The sequence below is a fragment of the Crocuta crocuta genome, unplaced genomic scaffold, assembly GCF_008692635.1.
Source record: "Crocuta crocuta isolate KB4526 unplaced genomic scaffold, BGI_CrCroc_1.0 scaffold44, whole genome shotgun sequence".
Classification (NCBI taxonomy): Eukaryota; Metazoa; Chordata; class Mammalia; order Carnivora; family Hyaenidae; genus Crocuta; species Crocuta crocuta.
Genome location: NW_027530179.1, coordinates 1,551,219 through 1,577,161, shown reverse-complemented (window position 1 = coordinate 1,577,161; position 25,943 = coordinate 1,551,219). Strand labels below are relative to the sequence as shown.

At 36.0% G+C, this 25,943-nt stretch overlaps 1 protein-coding gene and 1 non-coding gene across 3 annotated transcripts in view; one reads left to right on the top strand and one right to left on the bottom strand.

Annotated features, from left to right (window-relative positions):
• Nucleotides 1-25,943, top strand: part of CD2AP (CD2 associated protein) — a 128,326-nt gene that overhangs the window by 83,255 nt on the left and 19,128 nt on the right. For both annotated transcript variants that reach the window (XM_077764827.1, XM_077764826.1), the window contains exons 10-13: nucleotides 5,592-5,628; nucleotides 7,516-7,578; nucleotides 22,418-22,580; nucleotides 22,973-23,115. In XM_077764827.1, coding sequence (XP_077620953.1) covers nucleotides 5,592-5,628; nucleotides 7,516-7,578; nucleotides 22,418-22,580; nucleotides 22,973-23,115 — 406 coding nt within the window. The remainder of the gene's footprint in view (nucleotides 1-5,591; nucleotides 5,629-7,515; nucleotides 7,579-22,417; nucleotides 22,581-22,972; nucleotides 23,116-25,943) is intronic.
• LOC144232230 (U6 spliceosomal RNA) lies at nucleotides 11,773-11,879 on the bottom strand. The gene has a single exon (XR_013335342.1). It is a non-coding gene; the product is annotated as a U6 spliceosomal RNA (small nuclear RNA).

The following is a 25,943-nucleotide window of genomic DNA, read 5'->3' as shown; positions in this document are numbered from 1 at the left end:
TGCATCACTGTACAAAGTTATTATAACATTATTGACTGTAGTCTCTATGTTGTACATTATATAGTCCATGACTTAGTTATTTTATAACTGTAAGTTTGTACTTCTTACTCCCCTTCATCTTATTTCACCTGCTCCCTATTTCACCTTCTCCCTTACAGTATCCAGGAATTTGTTTCCTGTATCTGTGAGTCTGTTTCTTTTTTTTTTTATTCATTTGTTTTGTTTTTTATATTCTACATATAAGTGAAATCATACGGTATTGTCATTATCTGCCTGACTTGTTTCACTTAGCATATCTTCTAGGTCCATATGTGTTGTCACAATGGTAAGATTTCATTCTTTTAATGGCTGAATAATATCTCATCCTGTATGTATATATCATCTGTATATATATTACCTTCCAGTAATGAGCAGTTTTACTTCTTCCTTTCCAATTTGGATGTTTTTCTTTTTCTTGCCTGATTGCTGTGGCCAAGGTTTCTGGTACTATGTTGAATAAGTGTGGGGAGAGCCCTTGTCTTTGTTCCTGATCCTAGAGGAAAGCCTTTTAGCTTTTCACCATGGAGTATGGTGTTAACTGTCAGTCTGTCATATGTGAACTTTATTATTTTGATGTACATTCTAGAATTCTATACCCACTTTCTTGAGAGTTTTTATAAATGGATGTTGTATTTTTTAAATGGTCTTTCTGTATCTGTTAAGATGATCATATGATTTTTATCCTTCATTTTGTTAAAATTGGGTGTTATGTTGATTGATTTGAAGATGTTGATCATTCTTGCATCCCTGAAATAAATCCCACATGACCATGGTATATGATCCTTTTGATGTATTGTTCAATTCAGTTTGCTAATATTTTGTTGATTATTTTTACATCTGTATTCGCCAGGGATATTGCCTGTAATTTTCTTTTTTTGTGATGTCTGACTGGTTTTGGTGTCAGGGTAATGCTGGCCTCATAAATTGAGTTTGGAAGCATTCCTTCTTAAATTTTTTGGAATAATTTGAGGATAGTAACTAACTCTTCTTTAAATGTTGGTAGAATTCACCTGTGAAGCTCTCTGGTCCTGACTTTTGTTTGTGCGAGTTTTAAAATTATTGATTGAATTTTATTATTTGTAATTGGTCTATTATTATTTTTAATCAAGTCTTGGAACCTAGAAGAAATGGGTAAATTTCTAGAATCATACTTTTTGTGTGATTATCATTATTCATTTCTTCTGTGTTTTCCAGTTTGCTGGCATGTAATTGTACTAATTTCTTAACGATGCTTTATATTTCTATCATGTCAGTTGTAACTTCTCCTGTTTAATTTGTTTATTTGGGCCCTCTCTTTTTTTCTTCATGATTTTGACCAGAGGTTTATTGATTTTGTTTATCTTTTCAGTAATCAGCTTTTAGTTTCATTGATCTTGTCTGTTGTTTTTCAGTCTCTATTTCATTTATTTCTGCTTTGGTCTTTGTTCTACTAACTTTGTGTTTTGTTCTTTTTCTAGTTTCTATGTATCAATTAAGATTGTTTATTTGGGAATTTTCTTATTTCTTGAGATTACTATTAACTTGCCTATTAGAACTGCTTTTGATGTGTTCCATAGGTCTGGAAAGTTGTGTTCCTATTTTTCATTTGTTTCAACGTATCTTTTTATTTTCTCTTTGATTTCTTTGTTGACCCATTGATTGTTCAGTCTCCATGTGTTTGTGCTTTTTCCAGGTTTCCTCTTGCAGTTAATTTCTAATTTTGTGCCATTGGGATTGGAAAAGATACTTGTTAGGCTTTCAGTCTCCTGGAATTTATTTATTATTATTAAAAATTGTTTTTTAATGTTTATTTTGGAGAGAGAGAGAGCAGGAGTGGGAGAGGGACAGAAAGAGAGAAAGACACACAGTCTGAAGGAGGTTCCAGGCTCTGAACTGTCAGCACAGAGCCTGATGCAGCACTCAAACCCACAAACCGTGAGATCATGGCATGGGCCAAAGTCAGACGCTTAACTGATTAAGCCACACAGGCACCCCTAACTTTTGCCATTTTAATAATAATATATCTGTCTGTGTCTCTCTTTGGTTTCATCTTGTTTGGAACTCCCTGTACTTCCTGGACATGGATGTCTTTCCTTTACTAGGTTAAGGATGTTTGTAGCCATTATTTCTTCAAATAGATTTTCTGTCTCTTTTTTTATCCTTCTGAAACCCCTACAGTGTGAGTGTTAGTACACTTGATGTCATTTCTGAGGTCTCTTAAACTATTCTCATTTTATAAAAATTCTTTTTTCTTTCACTGTTCTGATTGGAGGATTTCCACTATTCTGTTTTCCATTTGGGTGATCCATTCTTTTGTATGCTCTAATTGTACTTAGAGTCCACAACAGTCTCCTGTTAGTGTCCTTTGGTGTATTTCTTAGTTCAGTTATTGAAAATGTCAGCTCTGACTACTTTTTGGTACCTTCTTGTATTTTCTTCCTCTTTGTTAAGGTTCTTCCTATATTTCTTCATTCTTCTCCTAAGTTCAGCAAGCATCTTTATGACCATTACTTGAATTCCTTATCAAGTAAATTAATTATCGCTATTAGTGTTTATTCTGAGGTTTTTATCTTGTTCTCTTGTTTTGAACATCTTCTGTCTCCTTATATTGTTTGTCTTTCTGTGTTTGTGTCTATAAATTTGGTGAAACAGCTAATTCTTGGTCTTGAAGGAGTGGCCTTGTGTAGGAACGTCCCCTTTGTTTCCTGTGGATGCCAACAGGATTTGCTTGGGCAGCTAGAGCTGGAGTAGGCAGGGGCTGGGGTTGCCCTGGGGCTTGTTGCAGCAGGTCGCTTTGGCAGAATGGCTCAGGCCAGAGCTGGCACAGGCTCCTTGGTGTATGACTTGAGCTGCTGTAGGCATGGGGCCAGGGATTCCAGTGTGCTCTGTGCCAGGGCCACACTGGCAGGAGGGCTTGAGCTGTAGTCTGTAGGGACCACCTGGTTGGGATGGCTAGAGCCAAGGCTGGCAAAGGGCAATAGACTATCTTAGTGGGAAAGCTGATATGGGCTAGGGGCCTGGGACTTGCTAGGGCAGCAAGAGTGCCTGGTCTCTGCTTTCGTTGGTACTGTCAAGTAGAGGGTTGGGAACATAAACAGTGACAATTTCAGGCATCCCTGACCCTGGACAGAGTTCTCGCAGTTCCTTCACCATTTGCCAGAGGCTCTATGGTTAGTAAATGGATTTTCTACACTTAGAGTCTAGTTGCCCTTTAAATTGTTGTATTGTTTCTTTGCCCCAGGGTAGGTATGTCTGCTTGGGACCCTCAGTGATACCCCCTACTGCAAGTTCTTGCATCTGGGGTGTGATTTGTGTTGTTACCTTGTCTCCTACTATTCTCTGTGTGGTCCATCTATTGTTTGTTGTGCAGAAGCTGTTCAGTCCACCCTCACTTTTTCAGGAGGAATTGCTCTGCATGTAGGTGTAGATTCATTGTGTCCACAGGAGAAGGTCAGTTCACAGTCTTCCTATTTCATCATCTTGGACTGCCTCCTCCTTGCTGCTTTGCTAATGGAGTTGGAAAGCAGACACTGAGAACAAAACGGTCTATTATATTTTAGTTTAGTTTTTATTTTTTTTAATGTTTTATTTATTTCTGAGAGAGAGAGAGACAGTGTGAGCAGTAGGGGGTCAGAGAGAGAGGGAGATACAGAATCTGAAGCAGGCTCTAGGCTCTGAGCTAGCTGTCTGCACTGAGCCTGATGTGGGGCTTGAACCCACGAACCATGTGATCATGACCTGAGCNTTTGTGTTGTTACCTTGTCTCCTACTATTCTCTGTGTGGTCCATCTATTGTTTGTTGTGCAGAAGCTGTTCAGTCCACCCTCACTTTTTCAGGAGGAATTGCTCTGCATGTAGGTGTAGATTCATTGTGTCCACAGGAGAAGGTCAGTTCACAGTCTTCCTATTTCATCATCTTGGACTGCCTCCTCCTTGCTGCTTTGCTAATGGAGTTGGAAAGCAGACACTGAGAACAAAACGGTCTATTATATTTTAGTTTAGTTTTTATTTTTTTTAATGTTTTATTTATTTCTGAGAGAGAGAGAGACAGTGTGAGCAGTAGGGGGTCAGAGAGAGAGGGAGATACAGAATCTGAAGCAGGCTCTAGGCTCTGAGCTAGCTGTCTGCACTGAGCCTGATGTGGGGCTTGAACCCACGAACCATGTGATCATGACCTGAGCCGAAGTCAGACGCTTAACCAACTGAGCCACCCAGGTGCCCCTACTATATTTTATTTAAGCCAATGTAGAAATTTTTAACCTTTGCAGTCTTTATGTAGTTAAAGTGAATCACTACAGGTTACTCTATGGGTTAATGCTATCTGAGGCCCTTCTTTTGCTAGATTTCATTCTGTATTCAGCCTTCAGGATGTTTTATTTTTTTAAATTTTTAAACATTTTTATTTATTTTTGAAAGAGAAAGTGTGAGCGGGAGAGGGACAGAGAGAGAGAGAGAGGGAGACACGGAATCTGAAGCAAGCTCTAGGCTCTGAGCTGTCAGCACAGAGCCTGATATGGGGCTTGAACCTACCAACTGTGACCTGAGCTGAAGTTGGATGCTCAGCCAACTGAGCTACCCAATCACCCCACACGGCGCTTTATTTTTATACCTAATGAAAAAATTATTTGGGAGGGTTTATTTGGTTTTTACACAACACTATCAGTTATTTTTAATTTTGGGGAAAACACATTCACATGTCTCAAGTTTTTGAAGTCATGAAATCTTAAAAATGAATAAATGCTAAACCCAATGAATTTGAATAAACTGAAGAAAAGTAGGCCTTTTCCTTAAATTTTCTCTTTTGAGAGTTCTGAAGATTCAAAAGTATAACCTAGATACATTTATTAGCTACTGTTTTTTTTTTTTAAACAGTCTCTTTTTCCCTGCCACCCATCTCTCCTTTCTCCCTGTATTCTGCTGTTAAAGAGAGGTAAAATTGTGCCTTGAAATCTTTACACTGACAGGCTCAGAGGAGATCCTTCTCCAGAGATCTGAGTCCTTAGCACAAGCATAGGGGACAATTTATCGTCTGTGACTTTTTCTGCATTAGTAGTAATTTGTGTGTCTTGGAATCTTAAAGTAGGGGAGATAGTAGTGAATATTTCTGATTATTATTACAAACTTTTTAATGTTTATTATTTTTGCAAGAGAGAGCAGGGGAGGGGCAGAGAGAGAGAGAGACAGAACATCCAAAGCAGGCTCTGTGCATGAGAAAGCCTGATGTGGGGCTTGAACTCATGAACCATGAGATCATGGCCTGAGCCAAAGTTGGCTTAGCCGACTGAGCCATCCAAGCACCCCTGATTATCATTTAAGATTTTTTAGATTTATCATAATCACTGGTAAGTTTTGACATATTTGAATTTTGATCAAGAAGGCATTTGTTCTAATAGAATGAATTTTTTGTCAGTGACCTTTTGGTTGTTAAGATCTTACTATTTTAGAATTTTTGTCAGGGATGAGATGAGGACAGATACTCATATAATTTAGATTATTAATGATCTGAGTTTATTTTAAGTATAAATATGTAAAATATAAGTGTTCACATATTTTCACTGTTGTTATTTTAATAGAAACCAAAGAAACCACCACCTCCTGCTAAGGGTCCAGGTATGTAAGAAACAAAGTATTCAGTTTGTCATTTTTCATATTTTCAAGTTATAAAATGGTAAAATTGGGATTTAAGTGTAAACCATTTATTTATATTAGCAAAAGCCAAATATGATGTAATATATACAAATTCTGGAAACATATAAAACTTGAGTGTTCACTTGTATTAATATCAGTATTTTTTAAAGTATAGATTGTATAAAATAGGATAATAAAAATAATTTGGATACTTTAGTTATGACTTGTCATTTTTTTCCCCACACAATTTATTTATTTATTTTTGAGATAGAGAAAGAGAGCAAGCAGGGGAGGGGCAGGGAGAGAGAGAGAGAATCTCAAGCAGGCTCAGACACTGTCAGTGGAGAGCCTGATATGGGGCTTGAACCCATGAGCCGTGAAATCATGACCTGAGCAGAAATGAGAGGGACACTTGACTGAGCCACCCAGGTGTCCGTCATTTCTAATTAGGAAACTTGGTCAAGTTTAAATGCGTTTAGAATAGAATATGTAAGGGGCGCCTCTGTGGCTCAGTAGGTTAAGCGTCTGACTTCAGCTCAGGTCATGATCTCACAGTTTGTAGGTTCAAGCCCCATGTCAGGTTCTGTGCTGACACCTCCAGGGCATGGAGTCTGCTTTGGATTCTGTGTCACCTTCTCTCTCTGCCCTTCCCCAACTTGTACTCTGCCTCTCTCTCTCTCAAAAATAAAAATAATTTTAAAAATTAAAAAAGAAAAGGAATAGGATACTTAATGTATTGACCTGGCCCATTAGTTATTCTACCTTTTCACATTAAATTCATTTGTTAATGTCTCATATAAATACTAATTATTTGTATTTCTTCAGAGAGTATGCTAAGGGTTAAGCAAACTAGAAGAGTTTATTTTTATTTTTTTAAGCAGTTGAATATATTATGGTATACTTAGAAGAGTTTTCCAGAGTTACAGTTTCATAATCTGGCCCTTGTCTATTTCTGTAAGTTTCAGACTGTAATTTCTTTTCTTCTCTCTTTTCATTTCATTTCGTTTTGTTCCTTTCCTTTCCTCTTCTTTTTTTTTCTTTTCTCCCCTCTTCCTTTTTTTTCCTTTCTATTTTTTTGTTTTTTTTTCCTCCCTCCCTCCCTCCCTCCCTTCCAGTGGGGGAAGGGGCAGAGAGACGGAGAGAGAGAGAATCTCAACCAGGCTCTGATCTGTCAGCATGGAGCCTGATGCAGAGTTCCATCCCACAACCAGGAGATCATGATCTGAGCCCAAATGAAGAGTCCAGCTGAACCACCCAGGCGCCCCTAGCCCTTAATTTTTGATTTTTACACGTGAAATACAATTATTTTTCTTGAAAGATTTGCTCTTTTAAAAAATAATACAGTTCCTTCCCCACTCCAAGTTTTCATCTTTGTATTTGCTGACTTAACCCATAACAAGGAAAGCATAAGATAACAGCAATTTTTATGGAAGTTGGTGTTCGAGGCTTTTTATTCATTAGTCATATTGGGGCTTTCAAAATTTAATTAAAGTTAAATAAAATAAAAGATTGAATTCCACAGTCATAGTAGTAATATTTTAAGTCTCCGTACTCAATATTGGATAACACAAAAATAGAATATTTCCATCGTCATGGAAAAGTCCTAATGGAGAGTGGTGTTGTAGAGGGCATGAGCACCTTCATTTGACCAAGAGGGAGTGGACACCACAGTTCCTACTTAGTCATGTAACAGTGGTAGGTGCAGGACCAGGTACTTAGCCTAGCGATTATGGTACATTGTTTTCCCTGTTAAGTCTTGTTTTCCTCTCATGTTATTTTTAAGCTAACCTTTCCAGCTTAGTATTATAATGGTGTTTGTGCTTTGAAACTAATTTTTTAAAGTATTAATTTTTGTTTTTTTTCCCTTAGCTCCAAAGCCTGAGCTAATAGCTACAGAGAAGAAGTATTTTCCTATAAAGCCAGAAGAAAAAGGTAAGGCTAATTCTTCCAGTTTCAGAAAAATAATTCTTCCTTTCATTTGTCATTCTAAATAATCTCTCTCCACATTGAATGACTTAACACTGATTTTTAACAGCTGTTCAGTATTTATCAGTATTTGGAGTTTTCTGGGAGAAAGTAGTTTATCAAGATTGATAAGGAAGTTAAGATTTTATTCAAGTTACCAATTTACATTCATTAAAAAGTTAAACCATTACTTCAGTAAGGATATAGTATTTCATTATATTATCATATATCATTATTATTTATTATTTCAAAAACTAACGAAACTAAGCATTAAATAGTTACACTTTATTTTTTTAGAGTTCCAGTTAAAATAAGTTTTTAAAAAATCTTAGGTGTAAAAGTGAGTTGCGGGGCGCCTGCGTGGCTCAGTCTGTTGAGCGTCCGGCTTTGGCTCAGGTCATGATCTCACAGTTTGTGACTTCGAGCCCCACCTCGGGCTCTGTGTGGACAGCTTGCTCAGAGCCTGCAGCCTGCTTTGGATTCTGTGTCCCCTGCTATCTCTGCCCCTCCCCTGCTCACTCTCTGTCTCTCAAAAATAAATAAATGTTTTAAAAAAAAAAAAGAGTTCTAACATGGAAGTGATTTGTTATGTATTATTTAATTTTCACTGTCTGTATTTGTCATATAAACTTGGAAAGTATTCCAAGGTACCATATCTACTTTGTTAAAAACATCATTTTGTTCTATTATTATTGATTTGGAGAAAATAACTACTTTTCTTTGTATACAGAAAGATCTGCAGTGGTTATATCAAGTATTTTAGGTTATATATACAGTTGACCCTTGAGCAACATGGGTTTCACAGGTCCATTTGTACATGAAATTTTTTTCAGTAAATAGGATACTGTACTGTAAATGTATTTTTCTTATGATTTCATCAATAACCTTTTCTTAAGCTTACTATAAGAATAGAGTATGTAATATACATAATGTATAAAATATGTGTTAATTGACTGTTTATGTTATTGGTAAGGCCTTTTATTCAACAGTAGGCTTTCCGTTAAGTTTTTAGGGAATCAAAAGTTATGTTCAGATTTTCAGCTGTGTAGGGTATTGGTTTTTCATGAGTTTGGACAGATAGATAATTTGCTAAATGTGTACTATCTTACAGAATATGTCTTACTTTCTAAGAATCTTCTTTGCTCTGTTATTTCATTCCTCCCTTCCCTCAGCCCCTGGCAACCACTAATCTTTTTATTGTCTCCATAGTTTTGCAGAATGTCATATGGTTGGAATCACATAGTATATAGGTTTTTCACTTTGTAATATGTGTTTAAGTTTTCTCCAGGTCTTCATGACTTAATAGCTCATTTCCCTTGAATGCTTATAAATATTCCATTGTCTATTTATAACACAGTTTATGTGGTTGGTGGACATTAGCTTTTAGTTCACTTGGATAAATAACCAAGGAGTATGATTGCTGGATCATATGTCAAAAGTATGTATAAGAAACTGTCAAATTGTCTTCCAAATTGTACCATTTTGCATTCCCATCAGCAATGAGTAAGAGCTCCTATTGATCCTTATCCAAGTCAGCTTTTGTTATTGGGAACTGACCCCCCAAGTTACAATTTTGGTATTATCTTCTACCCCTTTCATTCACTAAATACAGTAACTACACTCTTGTCCCTGAATATGCCATGTACTTTCATAGTTTTATCTCTTTCTCATTATCTGTGCTCAGCATGGAAAGCTTTTAGATTCTTTTTTTCTTGGTTTCAGAATTTTTTATTTGTTACGCAAAAACAGTGTACACTTAATAAAAGTATTTATTAATCTCAGATGTAATATGGTTATTGTTAGGTCTGAATATTGGATCAGTTTATTTTGGTACCTGGTGATAATACCTGTCCTACATGAAAGACTGCTTCTACAAAGATATGTAGAACCAAATGTAAGAACTATGTTGTTGGCTTCATTACCTACATTATGATGTGTCCTTTATAGTCTCCTCCATCAGGTAGGTAGGGGTTTTATTAAAGTTTAGTAATGGCATCCCATATTCCTTGAAATTAGTCAGGTGTGATATCATTAACGAAATGGAAGGTGATGCATTTTTAGATCACTTACCTGTTCAAAAACCTGGCTTGATGAAGTAACAAGGACTGAATTTGCCCTCCTGAGTTAAACAACTAGAAAACTGAACAAAACAGATGAAATAGTAGTTTCAGATACTGGACAATAGATAGCTTAGGACTGTTATCACTGAAGGAAGTTCTCACTGAGCCAGTAAGGCAAGCCCTAACATTACCCCAGCTTATTGTCTAGAAGCAGTTTATAGGCAGCAGGAAGGAGGAAGCCAAACAGTCTGGTTTTCCTGTAGAGCTGAGGAAACAGGAAAAAAGGAGTATAGGGAGCCCAAAGCAGCTGCAGTTTGTGGAGCAGAGTACTAGAATGGAGGGACTGCCCAGAGAACATTCCAAGATCCCAGTACAGCTTACCATGAGGCTTTGGCTGACTGCTGTGAATTATATCCTCATGAAAGGAAACTTCCATTGCTAGAGAAATAACTGCTAGAAAGCATTTAGTGAAGTAGTTTTGGGAACTCACTAATAAATTGTTCATGCTCCCACAAGCCCCAAGGGAAAGACTTTATAAGGCGTAGGATGGAGTTCGTAAAAGATTATATCACCTTAGACTAAAAGTCTTCTTTGCATTTACCTTGGGAGCAGATTAAACCTAATTCCTGAATAGAATTTGATACATTTGAGAGTATAACACCTGAGAGTATAAAATATATAGTGTCCATTATCTGATAAAAAATTACTAGACATGGAGAGAAGCAGGATAATAGCAACCTGTAACTAGAATTAGTCAATTGAACGAGACCCAGAAATGATAAGAAATGATGGAAGTAGCAAGGACATTAAAACAACTGTTATAGGGGTGCTTGGATGGCTCAGTTGGTTAAGTGTACAACTTCAGCTCAGGTCATGATCTGAATGGTGAGTTGGAGCCCTGCATCAGTCTCTGCTGACAGTTCAGAACCTGGAGCCTGCCGCGGACTCTCTATCTCCCTTTCTCTCTGCCCCTCCCCTGCTCGTGCTCTGTCTCTCTCAAAAATAAACAGACATTAAAATTTTTTTAAAAAAAGAATGGAGTTTAAATCTTGACTGTCTATTTCCTGCCTCATGCCAACATGTAGATTTTGTCAAACCTGCTTAGCAGTTTCCTCCCTCTTGTTTTCTCATACCTGAATGCTGGCCATATTGTGCTTCATTAGAATAATAATATCAACAGTTTTGAAGCATAAAGTTTTTCCTCCTACTGTTTGTAAAACATTTCTTGGACATACCTCTTAGTAGCCCACTTCATTTTCAATGACTTGTTGTTCTTGGTAGAAATATGTATGAAGCGAAGGGAGCAACTGATGTTTATATTGGAGTGCCAGGCAGTAAGGCATATAAATGTGTAGGAGAGCATGTAATGAAAGCTCTGTTAGGGTTATAAGTCATATAAGTGTTTACTTTTATGTACATGTTTTCCCTCATAGCCTCAGTCACATCCACAAGAAGGGCATAATGGGTTAACGTCCACCCATTGAATACTTTCATTAGTAGAAGCAGTGAGGCTGTGCTTAACTTGCTTGAGAAGCATTTTTCTCTAGAGTTTCTGTACCTGCAGGTGGTAAGACTGGGTTTGTCTTATTTTTCAGTCAGTTCATAAGCAGAACGGAACAGATGGCACACACCTCCAGGCAGAAAGTAAGCACCAATATGTTAATATTGGCAGTATTGTTTCCTAATTAGCAAAATGGGAAGGGAGAGTTGTGCTGGTAGATGTTCCTCTTGACTTTTTTTGTCTCTGTATCTGACATTAAGGGAGGCAAGTTACTGTTGCTAGGAATTCACTGCTATTACAAGAGACTACAGATTTTGAGGGTCTAGTTGGCTGATATCTGGGACTTTCTTTTTTTCTTTTTTTTTTTTTTTAATGTTTTTTTTTAATTTATTTCTAGGAGACAGAGACAGTGTGAGCAGGGGAGGGTCAGAGAGAGAGGGAGTCACAGACTGAAACAGGCTCCAGGCTCTGAGCTGGCAGTCAGCACACAGCCCGACGCGGGGCTCAAACCCACGAACCGCGAGATCATGACCTAAGCGAAAGTCGGACGTTTAACCGACTAAGCCACCCAGGCGCCCCTTTCTTTTTTTCTTTTAAATATGGAACAGTGGAATGCTCACGAATTTGCGTGTCATCCTTGTGCAGGGGCCGTGCTAATCTTGTCTGCATCGTTCCAATTTTAGAATGTGTGCTGCCAAAGCGAGCACTGATTTCTGGGACTTCCAACCCTAGTAAATTGAATTGTGAATTTTACCCTGTCTCTTTGAAACAGTTGTACTTGACTAAGTACGGTTTTCTATTGCAGAAGGTTGCGTGACAAAAAAATCTTTGCGTGACTGCTGCTGGTTCCCACACGAATGTCCAGTAGTATCATTAATTAATTCATTTGCTGAGTCACTGAACTAAAGTTAATAAGGACTGTCAGAGTTAGATTTTGGTTTTATTCTTGATTCTTTGGACAGTCCTGCATATAAAGGGTCGTGACTTAACCACTGTCATTCTGTTGCTTCTGCATTCTGTTGATTCTCAGTCAGTGTTTGGATTTGTTTATATTCATTGCTGTTTTCTTTGTACTTTCATTTGTTTGCATTTCATATTTTCTGCCTGTGTGTGTGTATTTTATATGTTTTCCTAAATGTATGTTTATTTTTGAGAGAGAGGGAGACAGAGCATGAGCAGGGGAGGGGGACAGAGAGAGAGGGAGTGTACACAGAATCCGAAGCAGGCTCTAGGCTCTGAGCTGTTAGTAAAGGGCCCAACTTGGGGCTCGAACCCACAAACCATGAGATTATGACCTGAGCTGAAGTCAGACACTTAACCGACTGAGGCACCCACGCGCCCCTATGTATATATATTTTAAAGAATTTCTTTTATGGAGGACATAGTGGTAGAACATGTTTTGTTCATTTTTTTCCTCATCATTCTTGGTATTTTTGCCATACATTGAATTCTAAGCTGGCAGAATTGGCCTTGGTACGTAAGTCAACATACTGCTTGAAATGAAAGTCTTGAGGTGTTGTTTGCTAGGGTGGTCTCTTCTTTCTATGAGCCAGTAAAAGGAATGTGGAGGAATAACTTAATGAAATTGAAATGTGATAAAAAGGTGCCAATTTTCCAGTTGATATGCTGGCTACAGATAGTATTTTTCATATTACAGAGTGATTTGGAAATCGGTATTCAAAATATGCTTTTAAATTAGTATGTGCTCTGGAATTTTGTTGTAATACAGTTTCGTGTGGAATTAAAAACAAGATCTGTATGTTTGACTCATTTAACGGTAGTTATTATTGGAGGCCCTGAACTCAAATGCCTTTTTATCTGTGATGCAGTCTGCAGTATGGACTCCCGAGTTGAGAGCTGTGGTTGGACTCCATTGTATTATATATTTAGTGTGCTTACCAAAAAGGAAATAGTACTTATCTCTAATATTCTACAAAGAATATTTTGGTATCTGTAATGTATCACTCCTTTTTGAACCTAAAAATAATCTTGACCTCTTAAGAAGTAGCAAATATTCTTTATTATACTTAACCCACACATGAAACAGACTTTTAATAAATGTTAAATATGCAATAACATAAAACCAATCAGTATGCATGCATGAGGCAACTTGCTTCTGCTAATCACTAGGAAGATTTTTTTTTCGATTTCAAGTGATAGTCTAACAATTCTAGTTGAATAGTTAATGTGCATGATAATGAGGAGACTGTAATTATTCATAGACTTAGAAATGAGCATAATGTGTTGACTAGAAAAGAGAAGGTGATTCCAGACCACAGAAAGAGACTATGAAAAGAATGAGGGAAAGCATATTCAGGAAATGGCTGTAGGTAACTTAGGAAGAACTGTGAGAAACTAAGCTAGAAATGTGGCTTGGTACAGTTGTTTTCCATCTTGGTGGCATATTAGAATTACCTGGGTATCTTTTAAAAATATGCTGATACTAAGGATCCTTTCCAGAATTTTTATAGGGTAGAATCACATAGTAATATATTTTTTAAATATTTATTTATTGGGAGAGCACAGGCACAGGAGGGGCAGAGAGAGGGGGAGATAGAGGATCAGAAGCGGGATCTGCAGTGACAGGCTGACAGCAGCGAGCCCTATGTGGAGTTCAAACTCACGAACAGCAAGATTATGACCTGAGCCAAAGATAGTCGCTCAGCTGACTAGAGCCACCCAGGTGCCCCTCAGGTAGTAGTATATTTAAAGCTCTCCATGGGATTCAAATCTGAAGATGTAACTCATAAAAGGCCTTTCAATGCTATGGCCAGGAGTTGTATTTAACTATCTGTTTATATGTTGCCTTGCACCAAAAAGGATTTAAAGTAGTGATAAGGGTTTCAGAATTTATATTATGGAAATAAAGGGTATATGCTCATTTCATATAAATATGTGTTGGTCATTATGATGCATGGCACATGAACTTAATATATTTGAGCACTTCCTGTTGCATTTGGGAAAAACTGTCTTGACTATATTAGCATTAGTTTAGCCTTCCAAATTTTGAGTGATCCGGCTCTCCGTTGAGTTTTTCTCTTTGCTTGTTAACTGTTTGTAGTAGGGACCCCCACTGTATAATGTTCATAGTTATCAGTTTTCTGCCCTCCCAGTTACATGGTATACTACCTTTTCCCTGGAATCCCATCTTTATCTTACACTTCCCTCAGACTCTTTTCATACGTAATTCTCATTTTTTCAGATTCCAGCTTAAAATGGCCGTTTTAATGTCACCTCCTTGACATTAGTCTTTATTACTCTGTCTAAAAGTAGATATTTCTGGGGTGCCTGGGTGGCTCAGTTGGTTAAGCATCAGACTTCAGTTCAGGTCATGATCTCACAGTTTGTGGGTTTGAGCTCCACATCAGGCTCTGTGCTGACAGCTCAGAGCCTGGAGCCTGCTTCGGATTCTGTGTTTCTGTCTTTCTGCCTCTCTCTCTCACTCTCAAAAATAAATAAATGTTAAAAAAAATAAAAGTAGATATTTCTCATAATTGTATGTTACATATACAATAGATATTTTTTGTATATTCTTTTTCCCACATTTGACTAAACCACTAAACCCTATGCAACAAAGGTGTAGTGTGTGTGTGTGTGTGTGTGTCTGTATCTTACTTGAAATTGGTTCTGTAGTTTCTTGCAAAGTATGTAATGAATAAGGAATACTCCATACAATAATTACTGTGTAATTGGAAGGCTTTTAAAAACTGATAGGACATTTTCAGATATGTTTTTCTGAAACTATCCTAGTGTTATTTGAATGGATGTGGTGATGGATGGATAAAAAGGAAATTGGAATGTTTTCAGAGGAAAGAATGAAAATCCTTACTCAAATTGAAACAATAGGGAAACAGTCTCATATAATTGGAAGTCTAGAAGTAGGAGTCTTATGACCCTCCACTGAATAATTTCATAATGGACCTGGATTATGTCTCTTTCCATTTGCCGTCTTTAGTGTCTACTTTGTCTTCATGTTAGTTTCCCTTGAGATCACAAGAATGCTGACTGTGACAATGAGGGCAACTTGATATCTTGTCCATTTAATAGGAAAGAGGAAATCTCTCCACAACTGTGGAATGTAAGTCATTTGCAGTTTCTTGGACCAATTTGGGGTACATGTTCAATTCCAGACCAGTGTAAAAAGAATGCCGTCTACTTACTAGATTGGTATGATCATATGTAGGTAGGATAGATTTGAGTGAATCAGCTACATTATCTGCTAAAGATGTTGAGATATATTTAGGCTCTACCATAAGGAAGGTGACTTAGGTTTATATTAGTACATCTTGTTTGATTAATTAGATCCTAAGGATTGTGAGGCTGGGGAAATGAGATATGATTTATAGAATAAAGACAGTTCCTAGGATATAATACACATGAGTTCAGCTTTTCAGTTCAAATAAGGGATTTGATATGTATATAGGAAATATGGGATGAATCTTTGCTGCGAATTTGTATTAAGCATTTGTTTATAAGGTGCTATCTTGGAAGTTAGCTGTTAAATTTATGGATCCAGGTAAAGTTGTTCAAGAAGGTTGCTTAAAATCAAAGTAGGAAGAGTTTAGCTTAGAGTCTTAGAATATGTACATTCAGCAAGCTGTTAGATGAACTATAACTCTTAAGGAAGACTGATAAGTGATCATATAGACAGGCAGAGAAGAATCTGAGTGAGAACAACTGGTAACATTATGTGAAATATATACATATATATGCTAGACATAGGCGAGCTCTGAAAGGTACAAGAAATTATAGGGTCAAGATCTAGGAGAGGAGGGGAGCCCAGGAAAGTGAGTCTGGCATTTGAGCCCATGTTTCCTTTGGAGGCATTTGCCATTTCTGAAAGTGCTAGCCGAGACTATGAAAAGAACTTTCAATCTATTTTTTGGGTTTGAGAAGACAAAAATTGGAGTTAGGGTCCACAGAAAAGGAGATACTTCAGTAGACTCTTGAACTGTGAATTGGGTTCCAAAAAGACGTCCTTTAACAGGAAGTGTGAAATGAAGTAGAACCAGCTCTCCAAAGCACTGAAGCCCAGTGCTGGTTCTCTCAGTCTGGTTGGAAGAGAAGGTGCTCTGGGCTTTTACTCCAGCTTATCCTCACTGCCTGAAGCCAAGTAAACCTTCATTCTCTAGAAAAGAAGACATCACCTAGAGTTTTAAATCACCTTTGTATGTTTTCATGTAAATATTTTTTCTCTTACTGATAGAGAACTAACCACACATACTTGGAGATACTACATATGACTAGAAACAGAAAATAAACCTGGTCCACAGGTGTTCTAGGTATTTGAAACATCAGACACAAGCTATAAAGTATCTATGCCTAATACATGTTCAAAATAATAAAAGATGTGATTGATAATTTCAGCATAACTAAAAACCATATCAGTGTAAATGTAAGTATAAGTGAGTGTAAGTCTAAATGAATTTGCATAAATATAAAATATACAGTTGCCCCCTTGAACAATGCAGGGGTTGGTGTGCTGGCACACTGCACAAATATTCCCATACAAGTTTTGACTCACCAGAAACTTAACTAATATATTGTTCACCAGAAGTTTTAGTGATAACATAAACAGTCTATTAATACATATTTTGTACATTATATATATTATGTGCTGTATTCTTACAATAAAGTAAGCTAGAGAAAAATGTTAAAATCAGAAGGAAGAGGAAATACATTTATAGTGCTATACTGTATTTAAAAAAAAATCTTTTATAGGTAGGCCTGCACAGTTCAGAGATGTTGTTCAAGGTCAACTATATATGACGTATGTGTGTGGGTGTATGTTAATATATATGTGTGTATTTTCAAAAGAAAATTTTCTAAATTGAAGCTTATAGTGGGAAAAAAGAAAATGTAGAAAGGATCTTACGAGTCGTGTAGAATAGAATGAAAAGGTTTAATGTACATGTAATTGAAGATCCAGATGGGGAGGAGAGAGAAGGGACTAGAAACCTTACTTGAAGGTATAATGGTTTCCAGTCTTTCAAAAATGACAAAGCAGAAAGCTACAGAATCAAATCCTGTGGTGCCCAGTCTGGTCATATACAAAGAAAACTACTCCATATATTCATTGTCAGTCATGCTGCTATAGCAAAAAATAATATTGAAAGCAGCCAGAGAGTAAGACACATTTAACTTCAGAGTAACAAAAAATAAGGGTGACTGTTGTTTCTCATGGGAGAAAAGTTGAAGCTGAAAGACAATGGAATGCTGACACCAAAGTGTTAAAGGAAATAACTGCTAACCTAGAATTATATTGCCAATGAAAATATCTTCAGGGAAAAAAAAAGATGGAGTAAAGACATTTTTAGGCCAATCAAATCTGAGAGAATTTATCATTGGCATGCTAGTACTTTAGGCGGTTTTAAAGGATGTTATTCAGCAGAATGGAAATGATTCTAAATATCAACTTGGAGATACAGAAATCAAGAGCAACAGAAAAGCTTAAATAGTGATGCTTGGGTAGCTCAGTTAGTTAAACTTCCAACTCTTCATTTCTGGCCCAGGTTGTGATCTCATGGTTCATGAATTGAGGCCCCGTGTGGGGCTGTTAGATGGCAACTCAGAGCCTGTTTAGGATTCTCTCTCTCTCCTCTCTCCGCCCCTCTCCCACTTGCATGCCTGTGCATTTTCTTGCTCTTTCAAAATAAATACACTTTAAAAAATGCTTAAATAAGTAAATCTAAATATTGACTATAAAATGTTAATAATGCCTTCTGGGGTTTTATAGAAATAAAAATGCAGTGACAGCTGGGGTTATGGAGTTAAAAGTGTTAGGGCAGTAGAAAAATTTATATATGACTACAAGGATATGTGCTGTAATCTCTAGGCAGTTACAAAAAATAGAATAATATATAAAAAGATAATGGGAGAATATAGAATAACGAAAATACAAAAAAGGAGAGAAAATGAAACAGACCAAGCAAGAAAAAATAAATACAAAGTAATTACAGAAAATATAACTGGATTAAACATTTAAACTAAAAGAAAAATTGTTAGACTCAAAAAAAAATAAAAGTAATCCAACCATATTCTACTAACAAGAGATAATGTCTTAATGATAAGAATTCATGAATGATTGAATTAAAAGAGTGGACAAAATATGCCAGATAAATAACAATCGAAAGAAAGCTGGTCTAATTATATTAATAGCTGACAAGGTAGTCAGGTTGACAGAAAGCATTTAGAAGGACTTTTAATTAAGTCCATGTGATTTATAAGTGAAATTGCCGTTGCAGTAGAGAAAAGATGAATGAGATGAGTGATACTGATACTCATGTAAGAAATAAATTTTAACCTCTACCTCTCATTATACATAAATTTGAATACAGAAATAGATTGATAGGTACTTGCCTTATGACCAAAGTTGCAACTGTGGTAAAGTGGTAAAGGACATTCTTCAATAAATGGAACTTCTACCTTAAGCCCACCTTATACCTTTGCTTGTGACTTATACCTACCTTACAGTATACATGGCCTCATGTATAGTGTTAAAAACGTCAGTTCTATGTGGATGGCGGTGCCACAAATTTTCTGCAAGATACTATAAACTGGTATTTTTATGCTCTTGGAGTAGGAAACTGTTTCTTTAATGGGATGTGTTTAACGGATGTACACACACACATACATGCATCCCACCACATCTTCCTTATCCATTTGTCTTTTGATGGATGCTTAGCTGGCTTCTATATCTCACAAGATAACATCTGTATCTGACATATTTCTTCCATTGGGCATTTGAAAAAATAACATAAGACTTTTTTTTTTCTTAAATTTCCTCTTGATTTTTGTGGATTTCTACCTAAACTAAAATTCTACTGTGCACAATTGGATATCCACATACAAAAGAATGAAATTAAACTCCCACCTCATACCATATACAAAATTTGACTGAAAATAGATCATTCACCTAAATTAAGAGGTATAAAACTAAAACACTTATAAGAATACGTAGGGCTAAATGTTGATGGCCTTGAGTTTGACAATGGATTCTTAGATATGACACCAAAAGCTCAGACAAAATAAAAAAAGTTAGTGGCGTGCGCGCGCGCACACACACACACACAACACACACACACTCTAGAGTATTACTCGGCACTCGAATGAAATCTTGCCATTTGCAACTACATGGATGGAACTAGAGGGTATTCTAAGCGAAATTAATCAGAGAAAGATATCTTATGACTTCACTCATGAGGAATTTAAGATACAAAACAGATGAACATAAGGGAAGGGAAGCAAAAATATAAAAACATAAGAGACTCTTAAATACAGAGAACTGAGGGTTGCTGGAGGAGTTGTGGGTGGGGGGATGGGCTAAATGGGTAAGGGGCATTAAGGAAGACACTTGTTGGGATGGGCACTGGGGATTATACATAGGGGAAAAATCACTGGAATCTACTCCTGAAATCATTGTTGCACTACATGCTAACACTTGGATGTAATTGAAGATCAGTTTATTAATTAAAAAAGAGAAAGTTAAATTGTAATTCAGTAAAAGTAAGGACTTTGTGCACCGAGGGACATTATAAAGAAAGTAAAAAGAATGCCACAGAATGGGAGGAAATATTTGCATGAATCCTATATTTGGTATCAGGAACATATAATGGATTTGGTATTATGATATATAAAGAGTTACTGCAACTCAACAGCAAGACCACTTAATCCAAAAATGGGCAAAGTACTGAAACAGACATTTTTCTAAAGGAGATACACAAATGGCTAATAAGTACATGACAAGATATTCAACATCATTAATTATTAGGGAAATGACAGTGAGCTACTTCACACTCACTAGGATTGCTGTACTGATGAAATAAAAATGAAAATAACAAGTGTTATCAAGGACATGGAGAAATTGGACCTCTCGTACACTGCTGATACAAACGTAAAATCTTTCAGCTGCTGTGAAAAACAGTTTGGTAGTTCCTCAAAAAGTTAAACGTGGAATTACTACATGATCCATCCACTCCTAGATAAATGCCCAAAAGAATGGAATTCAGATACTCAAATATTTGCATGCAAACGTTCATGATGGCATTGTTCATAATAGCCAAGAGGTGGAAAAAACCCAGATAGCCTTCAACAGATGAGTAGGTTGTGTTATATACATATAGTGGATATTACTCAGCCACAAAAAAGAATGAAATGATGATACATGCTACATTGAGAATGAACCTTGAAAACATTATGCTATGGGAAATGAGCCAGACACAGAAGGTTACATACTGTATGAGGCCATGTATACAAAATGCAAATAATACGTAAATCTGTAGAGACAGAAGGAGGTTGGTGGTTGCCAGGGGTGGGTAGAGGAGCAACTGAGGAGAAACTGAATGATGGGAACCAGACTTTTCTTTTGGGGTAATGAGTTTTGGATTTGATAAAAGTGGTTCTTATACAACATTGTGAATATACTAACTGGCACTGAATTTTTCACTTTAAAATGGTTAATTTTATGTTATACGAATTTCACCTCAATAAAAAGAAATAAAACCTAGTATATTGCCGTTGCATATGATAAATCAACATATTATAGTTGATTTAGTCATGGCTATACTAGGAATGATGAATCTTAATTTTGTCACCTTTGATTTCCATGAATATTAAATGTATTCTTTAGGATAGACTACACAGTTGAATTGATTTCAAGCTGTTATTTATGTATCTGTTAAAAGAAGTATGTTCAGTCAATCAGTGAACTTTTATTTGACCTTCAGTATTTTTCCTGATATTTTATATAAAACATCTTTCTTAATATTTTCTAGAAATTTGGTTGACTGTTAATAACTGATACAAATGGCTATTTTGCTTTATAGTTAGAATTGGGTGATATGATTATGATATAATTATACGATGCATTGTTTATTTTGAGGCCATATAAAAATGGATTTTTGTACCAAATGATGACCATGGTTTTAATAGACTATGCTATATTTTCAAATAGTTCAAGGAAACTAATCATAAATAATAAAACTGAAACAATGGTAATTTGTATTTTCATTATTGTTAAATTAAATCTGTTAATTTGAATGAGGGGGTTTACCTGTGACTTGCAGTATTTGTTTAAGAGTCATAATCACCTGTTTCCTATTGATATGAAATCTCATGAATTTCTTTGTGGTCCTGTGATAGACATTCTTTACAAAGACGAAGTAAATTCTGAAAATTACTCAGTATTGCACTTAAGAGTTTCTTATTTTTGGATATATGTGTTAGACACATTTTTGCCAACTGCTGTGTATCATGAATATCTAGTATGTGTGCACCTGTGTGTGCACACACATCTAGTATGTGTGTCAATTAAAAAAATAATCTCTTTTGCCCATGTCCCCACCCACTTACCCTCTGGCAGCCACCAGTTTGTTCACTGTACTTAAGAGTCATGTGTGTCAGTTTTAATACTTAGTACCTGAAAGATCGGGAATCAAGTATGTCATTATATATAGTACCATGCCTTTTTGGTGATAAAATTGTTTTTATTAACATGGCATAAAACTGTTCTCTGTGTTGTTTATTTCCAGCATATTTTCTTATCTACTTCATAGGGTTTATTAATGGTGTTAATAAACTGGAAAAAAATGAAATTGTGTTAATACATTCCTAGTACAGTTGTGAGGATTATAAGTACATGCCTATATTTCTCAAATGTGACTAATCAAGCTAGCCTGTTTTTCTTAACTTTCTTTGTCATTGTGATTATTTTTAAATAAGTGTGTTAAATGTCACTAGTTTCCTGTACTTCAGTTTCAGAAACTTGGTCTGGATTTAAGAGTAGATAATATTGTTTTCTGCTGAGAGTAAAATCATGTGATTGAATTCAGTAGTATACCACCCCTAAAAACAAAGGATGCTGGGAAAACAGTAAGAACCAGGCATTATTTGTTGTGAGAAGCTTACTCCCTTTCTCACCAAACTAAACTTAAAAAAAAAAAATTTTTGTTTTTTTTTGAGAGTGCAAGGTGGGAGGGTTAGAGGGAAGGAAAGGGAGAGAGAGAATCCCAAGCTGGCTCCATCCTACCACTGTGAGATCATGACCTGAGCTGATGTCAGGAGTCAGACGCTCAACTGACTAAACCACCACAGTGCCCTCAAAATAAGTTTTTTTAGGTATTTACACATGCACAAATAATGTCTCTTTCTGTTTCACATGTTTCCAGGCTGACATTAGCTTTAGGAAATAGAAAAACCTAAATAATTTTGATTGTTAATAACTTACTAAATGTTTTTAAACAATCAGATGAAAAATCAGTCCTGGAACAGAAACCTTCTAAGCCAGCTGCTCCGCAGGTCCCACCCAAGAAGCCCACTCCACCCACGAAAGCCAGTAATTTATTGAGATCTGGAACAGTGTACCCAAAGCGACCTGAAAAGCCAGTTCCTCCACCACCTCCCATAGCCAAGTAAGTTTTACCTAATTTTAAGTTACACCGAATTATTTTTACTAATTTACTTTATCTCAGGTTTATTATTGATTACCTGCTTTTCTAAATCTCAAAATCATTTTTAAAGTATTTGTTGTCCAGATTTTTTTCTATAGACTGTAATGATTCTCTGTTAAATGTTCACTTTATATTTGTACTAGGTGAATACACAGATGAGGCTGTTTTTACATTTCTGATTGTATTGTGATTAATCTTAATGTGGAGGTTTATGTTTATAGAAACAATATTGTAGAACAAAGAAAAATTACTATTATGCTGTAATATCTTTAGTGTCATTAATTCATGATATTAAAAATGGTTATGATTCACATACAAGTTATTTCTACATATGTTTGATTTTCTCATTTCAGGATCAATGGGGAAGTTTCTACCATTTCATCAAAATTTGAAACTGAGCCAGTATCAAAACCAAAGCTAGATTCTGAACCATTACCACTTAGACCAAAATCAGTAGACCTAGATTCATTTACAGTTAGGAGCTCTAAAGAAACAGGTAAGTTAACATGTAGAAATGTGGTGCATTTAAAAAAAGTTGCCAATACAGTTTTCAGAAACTATTTTAAGAAATTTCTGCATGCATTTTATGTCTGGATAGATACAGTGGAAATTCATTAAATTTTGTTTAAAATCTATGAAGCCGGTATAGAAAAATAAAACTAAAAGAAGGTAAATGGGGAAGAATACTTGATTCCATTGATTTTTAATGCCAACACTAGATTATATTGAAGATTATATTTACTTCTCCACTTTATCTCAAGATACTTTTGTTTCCAGTTCAGGAAAATATGCAGTGTGTGTGTGTGTGTGTGTGTGTGTGTGTGTGTGTGTGTGTGTGTGTGAGAGAGAGAGAGAGAGAGAGTGTGAGTGTGTATGAGTGTATGTGTGAGAGAGTGAGCAAACTTTTTTTTTTTTATTTTTATTTATTTCTAGGAGAGAGAGAGAGACAGCGTGAGCAGGGGAGGGTCAGAGAGAGAGGGAGACACAGACTCTGAAATAGGGTTCAGGCTCTGGGCTGGCTGTCAGCACAGGGCCTGACGCGGGGCTCGAACCCACGAACCGCGAGATCATGACCTAAGCGAAAGTCAGATGCTTAACCGACTAAGCCATCCAGGCGCCCCAAGAGAGTGAGCAAGCTTTACTTCTTTAGTTAAATGTTGTTCCTTAACTTTTAGGACAGATTTTTCAACCCATCAATCATTTTTGTCTCCTGGTCTTTTCTACCTCTTAGTTGTAAAGTGGAAAACTTGGAACAGAGAAGTTTTGAAAAGGTCTCAGTATTAAAATATTGCACAGTCATTACTTTGTGGTAATTGTTATTGGTTAGTACTTTGCATTTGTTTTTAGTTCTTTTACATTTTCAAAGCACTTTCTCATCTGTATTCTTACTTTATCTTTATAGTTATCCCAAAAGACAGATGCTGTTTTGTATGTACAGTAATCACACTATGGACACATTACATGTCCAAGATCATGTAAATCAAAGGAGAACTCTTTAAGTCACGTAAAGTGTTCATGATATTCTTTTAAAGGTTTTAATGCCTTAACATTTTCTAGCCTTCATGTTAACATTTCATAAATACATTCAGACTTAAAGGTCAATTACGCTTAGATTATTTTTGTCACTGGATTGTAAGATACGCTACTTAACTACCTTTTGAAGATTGTAGGTGATTTTATTATTTTTCCATATTGTCATTTGCTGATGGAAAATCTCTGACCTGTGCATGGCCTGCTGCAGTTTTTAATTTAGGTGTTTTATAAATATCCTTTCATCCTATATTTGGCTCCTGCCTGCTCTGACTGAAGCCATAGTCATTAATAATTTCTGGAAAGTGAGATGTTGATTATACTTTAGAGACATTCACTCAAATATACTTAGTGTGTTTTATCTGGTTAAAATTGTTGTTTACTGTTAGTGAAATAAAAACAAAAATAAATCCTCCTTATAAAAGGCTTTCAAAAAATATCCTATTTTTATTGAAGTCAGTAGTAAAAACTAAACCTCTGTCAGTTTCTACTTATTTTCTCTTTGATTTAAAGTATAGTTAGAAATATGTTTTCAAAAATAATAGTTGAGCAAAACAGATAAAGTTCACACTTTTAAATTAAATTTATAAATAAAAGAATCCATTTGTATTGTTTTTGGAAATTCTGCAGTTCTCTGCAATCTTTATCACAGACGCCTTACGTTTTGATGAGTCTCTTTGGGAGCTGAAAGAGTAATATTTAGAGCCTGTATTTTCTGTGTTTTTCTGATGCTTTATAGCATTCTTGACCATTTGCTTTATTTAGTTGTCTTAAGGTTGTGGAAATTACTAGAAAAGTAAGTAAATTAAGATAAATTTTCATCTTTTAAAAAAGCTCTATATATAATCACCAGCAAGCTTTGTTTCCTTTGCTACATTTTTAGTAGAAATAACACATGTAATAATGTCAAACTATTGGTGGTTGTAAAGTTCAATTTTTTTTTACTGTTTGGTCCCAAGTTTTTCTTTTATCCATAGTCATTATTTATTCTTCATTAAAAGACAAAGAGACTGTGTGGAACAGAGTTTGCAAATTCCTAATTTTTTTGTTTCTTCAAATGAATAAGGAAGTAAGTTAGAGTAGCCGAGACATATGTAGGGACAAGAGACTAACAGCTGACTTCCAAACGGTTGTACTGTACTCCTCCCACTATCAGGCTGCCTTTGGTGTTCTACACTTACCACCCAGTTAAGTTCAGAAAACACACAGGCATACACCACAGAGATACTGAGAGTTCCATTCCCGACCATGCAATAAAGCGAATATTGTAGTAAAGCGAGTCAGATGAATTTTTTGGTTTCCCACTGCATATAACAAAAGTTACGTTTACACTATACTATAGTCTGTTTAGTGTACAATAGCAATACGACTAAAAAATGTGTATACTTTAACTAAAAAATGCTAACCATCATCTGAGCTTTGAGCAAGTTATAACCTTTTGTTGGTGGAGGGTCCTGCCTTGGTGTTGATGTATGCTGACTGATCAGGGTAGTGGCTGATGAAGGTTGAGGTGGCTGTGGCAATTTCTCTGATACAACAACAGTGAAGTTTGCCACAGTGATTGACTCTCCTTTTATGAACAGTTTCTTTGTAGCATATGATGTTGTTTGACTGCATTTTACCTACAGTAGAGCTTTTTTCCAAATTGGAGTCAGTTCTCTCAAACCCTGCCTCTCTGCTTTATCAACTAAGTTTATCTCATATTTTATGTTTTCTTGTCATTTCAATAATTATCATAGCATCTTCACCAAGAGCAGTTTCCATCTCAAAAACCACTTTCTTTGCATGAAGTTT